Genomic DNA, 12,072 nt, shown 5'->3' with positions numbered 1-12,072 from the left:
ACTCACCCATGAGAGTTATGCAGTTTTGGAGCCTCAGACTGCACTTGTTTGGATACTTTAAAATTGCAATCTGTTGCATCTGTAGCAGACACCTGGAGGCAATTCTGAAAAATCAAAGAGAGTTCATGCAATTTAAATTAAATCTACTACAGAAGGAGAATGCCACAGAATTCGCTTATCTTTTGTTATCAATGAATAAAGAACACTCATAAAACAATACACAAAATCTCACAAAAAACTCCTGAAGTATCATCAAAGTAAAAATTTCCACAGTATTTTATTTGTAGCTAAAAAACTCGAATGAATGCATAGCAGAACGTTATTCAAAAAAAAAATTTCCAGTTTAATAATTAGTTTATATATAGATAAAATATAAAAAAGAGAATATTAACAACTTCTGCTCAAAATGCTTGACACAAAAAAGAAATCATTTGTGCGACATTGATCTAATAGACATCAAGCCCAAAATAACAAACAGCGAGTCCTGCTGTATGGTTGCCTTCGAGAAAGTTGTTTTGCTGTATATTGTATGCACTAAATGACCAAGTTTTGCTCAAAGATGCAGTGTTCAATGATTCTCATTACAAACAACAACTCTTCTAACACATCCAGTATACAAGAAGACCTTTACACTTCATCAACAGAAAAAGTTATTCTGAATAAGAAACCCTGCAAGCAAAGTAGCAGGATAATTATTTCAGAAATTGAACCTATTGCAAAAAAAGAAAACTGTAATACAAATGTGATTATACATAGCTTAGTTAAATATTTTGGTTCTTGAACCTAATCTGGCTGTCAGAGTGGTGAATCAGAATACATCTTCTGATTGGCAGTCCCTTGGCTTTCAGTTAAATCTTGGAACTATGAAGAGACTTGCTGAACTGTTTGCTATGACCACTTACTAATAATCTTACAATCTGAGATGATGGTGCAGTGGTTGGATGCTGAGCTAATCCATCAAAGATTTCAAGTTTCAATATTGATTTGGTAATTCTGAATCTTACTTTCCATAGTTCCCTTCAATGTAATGAGGCAAATGTTGGGGGCAATTCCTCCCCAATGGTTATGGTTCCCATATATGTTTGTCAAAATTATGTTTTTAAAATTCCTTACTAATAGAATTTTAAAAAATCTAAAATAATTGTGATCTTCTTCAGTGACAGATCACTTAGCTGTCCCATGTGTGTTAATTACTAATAGCCCTGCTTCATTACAGACATCTACAGGCAGAACACTATTCCACTGCTCATACATGAAGGGAATGACATATCCTCCCTTAGTGCTGTTATATAACCTATGATGAACGCTATTTAAACCTTTTGTATTTAGAAGTACAGTGAGTTTTGTATTTCATACTTAGCATAATTATTCGACCTGATCTTAATTTATTGTTTTCATGATTTCAAACCGTATTTCTATACCAGATTCCATTTATCAGTTTACCAAAAAAAATTTCAAATAAGATATTACTGTTTTTAGGATTTCATCCAATTTAAAAAAAATTAAAAGCTGAATTTTAAAAAAATAGTACTGTATTATTGTAACTCTAGTACCTAAGATAAATCTATTCACAAACTTTAAGCTCTATTAAGTCTTTTGGATACAGAAATAAGTGTTTTAGCATGTGTTCAGTGAAATAAGAAAAACAAAATATTATCAAAAGAAAACTGCATTTACTTAGAATGCTTTGGCATGGCTCAGTTTTTCATTCAAACGATTACAGAAAAATGTCTAATGGATATTTTCTGACCATTCTTACGAATTCCAGGTGTCACTTTCATGTGTATTCTGTGAACGTTTCAAGGCGTTCTGATTGAAAGATTTTCGGATGCGCTTTTATATAAAATAAAAAACTTCGAGGAGAAAAGGTTAAAAAAAAAAGTTCGGAAATTCACCAAAAATCAGCAATTGAGTTAGTAATACGAAATACACTTTATTTTATTCACACCATCGTGTTTCACACAATGGCGTAGCGACCGTCATTTGAAGTCGATTAGAAGCGGATATAAAAGGGAAACTGTAGTCGAAAATAGCTAAACCATTAAAAAAAATTAATTTAATTTATAAAATGTTTCGAGGCACCTCTATGTACCAAAATTTGATGACTCTAGACCTTCATATTTCCACGCTACACAAACGACTGACAAGACAGACAGACAGACAGACAGACAGACAGACAGACAGCCAGCCACATGTACACACACACACACACACACACACACACACACACATAAACGCTCTCTTTTATTACCAAAAATTACTAATTTCATACGATGCAACGTAGTGAAGTTAAAATGTGTAATACCAATACAGCTACAACATTAAGTACTGAACATCAAACAATATTTGAGCCTAGCCAGCAATATTACGAGTATATCACACTTCCAACCACTCAAAAGTCGATCCGGTACTCGCAGGTGACTTAACACAGGTGGATGTGAGCAAACCACCATCGATGAATATGATACACTTTGCGATTGGGCTTCCACCCGACGCCAAAACGTCCCCCCCCCCCCCCCTTTTCTATATTATTCTCCCAATTCCTGAAGCCACCTCCTTAAGTTCTTCCCTCCTCTCACGGCTGGTATCTTCACTCCAAGCCCATTCCACTCCCGCCCCGTCCTCATCAGGAATACTTGTTTCCCTCTTGCCGTTACTCACCACTCCTTCTGGATCTTCCACTCATGATGCCTCCTCCCTCTATACCCCCCTTTACTCAACCTGACTCTCAGCATTTCCCAGCCCCCCCTCAAAGTTTCCCCAGTATTTCCACTTTCCTCCTCCTTTGCAGTGCGTCCCACCCTAGCTCCTTTATCATCACTTCATCTACGTCAGAGCGGTTCCAAAAAAGTTGTTCCGAGAGTCGGGACGAATGTCACATAAAGCAGGCACAATTATTGACAAATAGCCTTCTTTGAAGGAGTTGGGGTTCCGCCAAAAGATAAGTCAATCATAGCGTTCCCTGGCCGAAAACAAAATTGAGAACCACTGGTCTACGCACCTTCCCTCCCCCATCAAACGTCTCGCTGTGCTTGTAGGCGCACACATGGTGCGTGGGGAAGTACACGCCGGCCGTCCAACATGCGCAGTGGACCACTGGTGAAAACACTGTCCTTCGGCGATTAGCCGGGCAGGAAAATGTAACCATGTAAAAAAGGCTGATGGATTCTCTACTAAGATATTCTCACAGGTGTTGTCTGCCTAAAGCTATCTTTCAGTCCGAGCATCTCTGAATTTCAAGCTTAAATGGCGAGATATTTTCCACGATTTAAATTAAATATTACATGCGCCCCTCGCATACGACAACCATCAAATTTGTAAGTTCTTTTAATATAAATGTTTGAGAGAAACAATCTTAGCGTTCATCCTGAAAAACAAAATCACTGTGTGTGAACACATTTCAGAGATTCTATAAGTAAATTTAGAAAACAAAACCTTTAAAAATATACTAATAATATCAACAATGCACCAGTAAAAGTACAATTTGAAAATAAATTGTGACACATTTTAGAAACGCGATGCGATGGAAATTTTTAATGTTTCTAATCGGGAGACTAGGTCACACCCGCAAATGTTGTCGCGCTGACGTGAAAGATGCGTAGATAGTGATTGGATTTGCTGGACTCAAAATGATACGCACGTCCGTCATAATATTTTTCTACTTGGATGCTGCCAACTTACTATCAAGGCTTAAATTTTTTTATAGAAAGTTTATCTGGCAAAGGATTAACTGTCTGACGATCATGTACGCTAAGCTCATATAAACGATTAAACAAACTCTAAATATTTTATTTAAATATATTTTCGCGTTACCGTGCATTGTCTCAGACAATTTTTGTTTTAAATATCAAACTAAAAAAAACGTGTTCATAGGTTAGTTAAAAACACAATACGGAAGCACTTAAACAAATAAACAAACTAAAAAAAAAACTTTTAAAATGAAGGCAATGCCTTTCATTTTTGAGATTATAATTTCATCCATACGTCTGTGGAAAGTTAAAGCTTGCAAGATTTGGACGGACGGACGGACGGACGGACGGACGGACGGACGGACGGACGGACGGACGGATGGAATGTATCGGGACATCCCATTGGCTGCATGTCACGTGATAGACGTTCGGACACGTGTCTGATACACACGTTGTATTTAACGTAACACCGGTGCGATAAATACCGTCCGAAATGTGTGTTCATGCTCAAAGTTAACGGTATATGCCGTCAGAACGTCATTAATGGTCGGAGTTTAAAGAAAAATGTTGTGTTCGTAATCAGGCAGCTTCTTCCTGGGGAAATCTCCGCAACCTTGGTTGCTTGCTGTGTCTTGTGTCGCACAATGTGTGTTCACAATCAGCCTCTCCTTGAAGTGACCCCCGCTCACAACCCGTGTTCCGCCAGTAGTGTTCTCATGTGTTTAAAAACACGGGTAGGAAACCATCCACTTGTAGGGGAGACCTAAGATGCACATAAAGTTCTGCCATTCCCGATTACACCCGAACAATTCACCTTCGGCCAGCTTCGGGTTTTTTTTATTTTTGCGCAGGAAAAATTAATTCAAATATTAAAAGTGGTCGTTATCTTTAAAAGATTTGTGCAATGGGAGTGCATGACTTGATGTAGGCTTTTGGACATACACCATTGCTAAGCACATGTATGTCTGTAGAAGAAAACTACAAAAAACACAAATGACAAAAAACACTAATTAAGCAAAAAATTGCTGTTGTCAGGATTTAACGCCACACAATACTCCACAACAGGAATATGGTCAACAAACAAAGAAAAACCAAGAAAAATGGACTAACAGAACGAAAAAAAAAAACACAAATGATGACAGCACAAAAATACCGAACCCAAAAAATTCAGCACAACAGTTGAAACGAGACAAAAACACAGCAAAACGAAAAGACGAAACAAACACAATAGTTTTCCAAAAACAAAAAAAAGAGAAACGAAAAAAAAACAAATTATGACAGCACAAAAATATTGAACCCAAAAAAATTCAGCGCAACAGTAAAAACGAGACATAAACACGACCAAACGAAAAGACGAAACAAACACAACAGTTTTCTAAAACAGAAACAAGCGACGTTTCGGAAACTGCTATCTGCTCCCGTCCTCAGGCAGAGACGCACATGGTACGGAAACAGGCAGAGTCGCACCTGTGTTTCCGTACCATGTGCGGAAGCTTGCACCCGTCCATATTGCCTACATTTGGGGGACATCGATAAACGTACCATAAATATCGGTATGTTAAATGAAACTTTGTCAAAGTAAAACTAACCTGCAATATATTTTGTAAACTTAAATAATTTTAATACGAAATGCACAACTTCATACTTATGAGGTAACGTCTCAATGTTTAAAGTCTGAAGCACAATGGTTTAGTGCATGGTGTCAATGAACGAAACGTGTAGGCCTAAGACGTGGTTAATTCTTGAAATGGAATTTCATTCATTAATTTTTATATACTTCATTATTGCATTATATATACTCTATCTTACGCAAAAATGTTATTATTAACTGTATTTATTTTTATAATTGCTGTAAAAACTTTTAATACATATTTCCGCCCGTTTGTTTTGATATTGCATACTAGTTAAGCCCAAGCAACATTAGTTTAGAATCAGTGGCTTTCATTTGTTTTTTATTTATTTTTAATATTTGGTGAAATTGACAGCAACGTGTTTATTTTTTGCCAGATATACAACTGTTATACATCAAATTCACTTAGGAAAAAAATAAATTTATATAACCATTACACAATATGTTTTCTTGCTCCTTGTGAAGCTATATACGTGGTACAAGATCAATGAATGAAAAGTTGCAGTGCAAACTTTAGCAGCGATGTATTCATGTATTAAGAACATTGAACCTTAAAGAAAACATTACGAAATAAAATATTTTGAAATTTTAACTAATTTGATTTCTTAATCCACAATTTCATTATTTCGTACTATACCATCTATGCACAAATTTATTACACAAAAAAAAAGTCTAATAAAATTAAATACGACCATATTTTAAAAACACAATTTAAAGAAGATAATCTGTGTTTAAATAAATTTTGTGACATATCAACCAGCAGAGACACTTTTGGTTGCGATTATGCGCGCCTTACACAATGTTTCTGCCATGTATCTTCTGTTATCCCTGCGGGTATAATAGTGGGCACAACAGTTTGTGTAGCAGTAAAGAAGAATAAATTATTTTCTTCACACACACGATACCTAATGTGCCCACAAGACAACAGCCACTACAGGTGTGACCAAAGCAACAGCATATATGAGTAGAAATAAACATACTGTTGTAATTTCACCAAATACTGAAAAGACACGAATATTTCAGCAGTGAAATCTAAAATTACATAACCTGGGGAATGATGTTTTGTTATTTTATTTTTTGACGTGACAAAGTCTAATAAATCGATGAACGCCGGCTGCACGCACGAAAATGTGTCCCGTTACGCACATTGTTCCGTTACGCTCATTGTACGCTTGCGCCGCATCTATCTCTCTTCCACTCGACTGTGTGAAGTGAAGTGAAAAGTTAATGTTGTTTTCATTGCTTATTACAACAACAATTTCGGCAATAAAGGTTAATAATTCTTGCATTTTAAAAATATGATTACTAGTATAATTTCAAGTATTTATTCTTTTATTATTAAAATAAAAATGATTCAATTTTATTCATAAAGTATGCAATCATTTCATCAATGTTTTGTTATGACGTTGTCACGTTAAACAATCGTCCGTAAACCGACTTTACAGACAACAAATTTTTTTTATACTTTACTTGCAAAATTGCAACAAAGTTGTCTTTATATAAAATATATTAAGTGAAAATTAATTATTTAATGTCAAAAATGAATTTTCCTGTTAGGCTAGTAGATATCTAGTAATTATAAATACAAAGGATATAAGGGAATTGAGGTCTCATTTAATGTAGGTTTTACGTGATGTAGCCAACAAATTAACAAGCAACTTGTCACTTAATCGATGTAACTGACAGCCATAATTAAACTCATTTAAAGTAAAAAGAGTTCAAAACAATGAGGGTTTTTTTAATTTTAATTTTGATTAATTACTTACATACTAAACTAGTTTCATAAATTTTATTTTTTTACCAACTGAGACAAAGGAACAAACATATTTCAACATAATAGTAACGCCATCATCATTAAATTCATAGTGAAATAAAACCAGCTCACTTTTCCATTAAACAGGTGTGCAGTTCTTACACATAATTATTTTATACATGAAACGTATTTACTAACAAACTTAGGTGTGTTCGTTTATAGAGTTGAGTTTTTTTTTTTCAAAGTTATTGTGTTCGTATTATATACTTTTACTATAAGTAACATATAAAAGCTGCGTAGTATGAACTAACTAAACCAGAAGACTAAGCTATGTATTTAAGCAATTACAGCAATTAAATACACAAAAAAAATTAATAAAACATTTCTGCTTTAGGTGCAATTTGTATACTGCAATATTCATTTATATATAAAAAAAAATTCTGGTTAGTCTGTATTTTGGACTACAACCGCTAGGGGTTTTTTTCATTAATTTTCATTGCGCTGATCGGGAATGTTGTGTATGAAATAAATAAAATAATTTAATAAAATTTATGTTGCTTTATTTTTCGACGTGAATTCGATGAATGTCTTACTCGACGGTCCGGGCGAACACTCCAGAAAAATTGCGACATCAAACCGCGACAGACTCGGCCCATCGTTTACAAACACTGGCTCAACTGCAATGTCCACGTGAGATTTCGAAAGAAAAAAAATAATATCCCTTTCCCGCCCCTTAAAGCAAAATTCTGATACTTGTTTGATGAAATTTTTCACACATAGCATTCTAAAAAAGACCAAAATTACTGTCTACAACTAAATTTAAAAAAAAAAACTCCCATACTTCATCCACATGAGTTAAATTTCTGAAATAAAACATATAATTTTTGTATTCTAATTACTCACTCTCTCTCTCTCTCTCTCTCTCTCTCTCTCTCTCTCTCTCTCTCTCTCTCTCTCTCTCTCTCTCTCTCTCTCTCTCTCTCTCTCTCTCTCTCTCTCTCTCTCTCTCTCTCTCTAAAAAAAAGTGTATTTAAACTGCGTAAAGCCCGGGCACTGCCATTGCGCGCCTACTGTGAGGCATGTGCTCAGTTCTGCTTTACATGTTTGATTTCACTTATGTTATGGCGAACTGGAAGCCATATAGCCTTTTGCATTGTAGGTGATTTTCTGGGTGATTTCTTTATATTTTATATAATGTAAGTTACATAATTTGTTTCCATATTAAATGTTTATGCAATGTTTACTACTTCTATTATTTATTTTTTTATCCAAACAGTTCAACAAATTTGGACAATATTGTGACGTGCCTCAAGATTTTCAAAGAACTGTAAATACTTTAAAGAATTAAAATAATAATATTTTAGTGAACGTATATATTATTGTTTCGGAACAGAACCTGTGTTTCGTTATTTTATTGCACCAAGATGCAAGAAATGTTATATCAGTGTGTACATCTTGATACTGTCATCTATAATCATGTTCGTTTTCCGAAAGGTCACTTTAACCTTTCTTCTTCCTTTGTAAGGCATCACGTGAATACATACATTCGGTAGTGCGATCCAATACATCTGATTTTATATAGTAAGAAGAACTTTCTTAGCGCCTATTGGGTAAGTTTTGTGCTTGATTTCCCTGAGAATCATGCAATATAGTTTATTTGGGAAGCCTAAGATGTACATCAAGTTCTGTCCCTGCCCGAACACGCCCAAATATTCACCTTCGGCCAACCTCGGGTTTATTTATATATATTTATATTTCTCTGTTTATTTTCATGTAGCTATACTAACCTAACTAACCGTCCATAGTGTTTTAAAGTGTTTTAATGTAGCTAATCTAACCGACCACTTTTAATATTTGAATTCATTTTTCCTGCGCAAAAATAAAACAAATCCCGAGGTTGGCCGAAGATGAATATTCGGGCGTGTTCGGGCAGGGACAGAACTTGATGTGCATCTTAGGCTTCTCAGTTAATTTTTGGTCGATCTCTTTTTTTTTTCAATTGTTTATGTCAATCAGCGGTTCCACAAGCTGATGTTGCGAGATCACAGAGATGCCGTTCTTGCGACGAACGAACCCCGCAAAGTTCTGGAGTGGGGTGAGGAATCTTCCTCCCTTACAGGCGACAATGGTATTCTTCAAGCACCTTATTCAGGAAACCAACTATCAATGTTATTGTGTGAAGCATGATCACGCACGTGTGCATCTCTTGGAAAACTACTTGGCCAACCACATCAAAAATTACAACGTTAAAATGTATAGTAACAGTAACTTTATACTTAATTTACATTATATAAGTATATTGACTGAGGCCCCATGTTATGAAAGTCATACTTAAATGTTAAATTTTGTTGATACCTATACCTAATACTCATTTATGTTAACACACTAGTTTATTAGATAAAAAAAAATTAACAGATGGCCTGACACCGATTCCAAGTAGTGTTTACTGTTTTCTTTTGAAATTTAAATTTATGTACCTGTTAGTATTTCTTAATTTAAATCATGTGCATCTTAAATTCAACCTACTAGTATTTTATTAATCTTGATTCCTTTTTATAGGCGGTTTGGTGGTGTACAGTCGGCGCATGTTTTTATTCCCTTACATTTTTATTCTACTCTGCAAGATGAGAGACCATTTAGCCTCTTGTCCATCTTCGCTGACACATCTCTTTGTAAGGTTATGCTAACCTAACCACAGGGACGTGGCTGGTAAGTATATATACATATAATTAAATGCATATTCACTGTGCAGTAAAATATGTAGTTCTGTTACAAAAGTTATTTTATTTATTTATTTAATTTTAAAATTATTTAGTGTAAAATATGAAAAGAAATAAGTGTAATTTCTAACGCGCGTCGTTAAGTAGGCCTACACACATTTTTTTAAAATTAATTGTTGTGTTATTTTTAATTAAAGTTTAAACAAATATCTATAGGACTACATCGTTGGCGTTAATATTCATTAAAAGTTTTTACCGAAATTAAAGAAACAAATACAATTATTCCAACATTTTCGCATTAGTTACTGTTTGTGTAATGCAAAAATGAAGTTTACATAAAAAAGTAAAATATTGAATGTCAAGATTTGAAACACGTCTTAGATGCATTATTCGTTTAATTAAAAAAAATCACTTTACCGTTGTATTACAGAGATAAGATGATTGTTCGTTGGAGACATCACATGATAATGTAGGCTAATAAAGTTGCTAGATCACGAATTTTTAAACTTGCGATTATTTCAGCTAACAAAATATACTCCAGGGTAATTATTACACTATAACAAAGTTTCATTTGTCCCGCCAATATTTTTGGTACGTCCCCCGATGTTCACAAACGCGAACATATACGGGTGCATGCTGCCAAACGCGCAAATTAGCCATCTTGACTGCTTCGGCTCTTGTATGAACGCTGTTTCCCAGCATTCAACAGTAGTCGCACTGCGCTCAGAGGCTACGACAAGTATGCGAGAGTCTAGATGCCGCCTATAGTCTTTTTCACGCTTAGATTGCAGTACAGAGCAAAAGGTGACCACTGTTACCAGATCGACACTTCCCAGTTTGTAAAACATTAAAGATTTTATTTTGTATACCACCTTCAATTATGATACTTTATATATATATATATATTACTTTTTACTGTTCGTTGACTTTTAAGACTATAAATTAGTGTATATTGACAATATCACAGTTATTGTCATTTTTAATATATATATATATATTTGCTAAACACTAATTACTTTTTCACAGGAGACAAATAGTAGTAAAAGTTTGTGCTATAATTTTAAATAATTGAATTTTTTTTTTTTTTTAAAGGTTGAACACAAATGACGTCTTTCATTTATTACTCATTAGAAATAAATAAAGAATATTATCAGATGATGCTCTTGAATAAAACAGAAAATTTGTAAATTTTTTTTTTACAAAATACATTTTAAAATATTTACATTACATGACATTTGTATCCAAAACATTTTTGCCTAAAATGGTGTGCATCTGGCAATAGAGCATACCGAAACAAGGACAATGCTAATGGCCTTGGAAAGAGACACTAAATCCCCGTTTGAATGCACACTGCAATCTAAGGATGAGGTGCGCTGTGCTTGTGTTTTTCATATGAGAATACCGATACTGGCGGAAGGTGAATTGTGAGCGAGGCTAAGGCATTTTAGAATCGCGCCCCAGACTGGGTCTCACTCGCCTTGTAATCAATTTTATGTAATTTATTGGATCCAAGGAATACTTCTGCAAATCTAACACGATAACTGTCATGCATTTGTTGTTATGTCACGAAATTTTAGACACATATTCACTAACTTCAATATAATGGATGTAAAAATTCGCACAAGTGTTAGTAATTACTATCACTTGCGCGAATTTTTACATAAACTATATTACATTTAGTGAATATATGTTGAAAGTATTTGTGACCCAAAAAATTCAAGGGAAGTATAGTGTTAGGTTTACAAAAAAAAAAGGGGCGGGGGGGGCTCTTAACTAGTTAACAGTCAATACGAGAAAATTAAAGAAAAAAAAGAAGAAATCAAAATGTCATACGAGATTAACCATTAAGGTACAGGGCAAACACGTTAAAATAATACATAAACAGGATGCTTCATAACATGATGGCAATACTAACACGTTTCTTTTCGAACACATAATGTGTTAAACACGTTTCTAGCTGAAATGTTAAAGAACATTGTGCCCAGCGCGTGCTCGCAGATGCAGATGTGGACTGTCGGCCGGCAGCAAGCAGACACTGCAGGTCGAACATGACAGCTCACGCCAAGCGCCGGGGCAGACTCGCCGGAGAACACGTCTAGCTGCGCCCGAGATGGCGCCCCGGCTAGATAATCTCTCCCGGCAGGGAAGGCCAACCAGAGACCTGGAGAGGAGGAGACAGAGAGAGAGAGCAGGAAGGCAGAAAAAGGCCAAAGTCACGTACAACGAGGCGGCCAAGATAGGAACCTGGAAGACAAACACACCTCGTCAGGGAGGACTGGT

The 12,072-nt window shown here is 35.1% G+C and overlaps 1 protein-coding gene across 1 annotated transcript in view; it reads right to left on the bottom strand.

The window, feature by feature from the left end:
• LOC134535798 (uncharacterized) overlaps positions 1 to 12,072 on the bottom strand; it is a 125,307-nt gene that overhangs the window by 12,974 nt on the left and 100,261 nt on the right. Inside the window, exon 5 of the mRNA XM_063375079.1 lies at positions 7 to 104. Coding sequence (XP_063231149.1) covers positions 7 to 104 — 98 coding nt within the window. The remainder of the gene's footprint in view (positions 1 to 6; positions 105 to 12,072) is intronic.

The sequence above is a fragment of the Bacillus rossius genome, chromosome 10 (assembly GCF_032445375.1).
Source record: "Bacillus rossius redtenbacheri isolate Brsri chromosome 10, Brsri_v3, whole genome shotgun sequence".
Classification (NCBI taxonomy): Eukaryota; Metazoa; Arthropoda; class Insecta; order Phasmatodea; family Bacillidae; genus Bacillus; species Bacillus rossius.
Note: the sequence above shows the minus strand (reverse complement) of the source record. Positions and strands in the feature narration are given on the sequence as shown.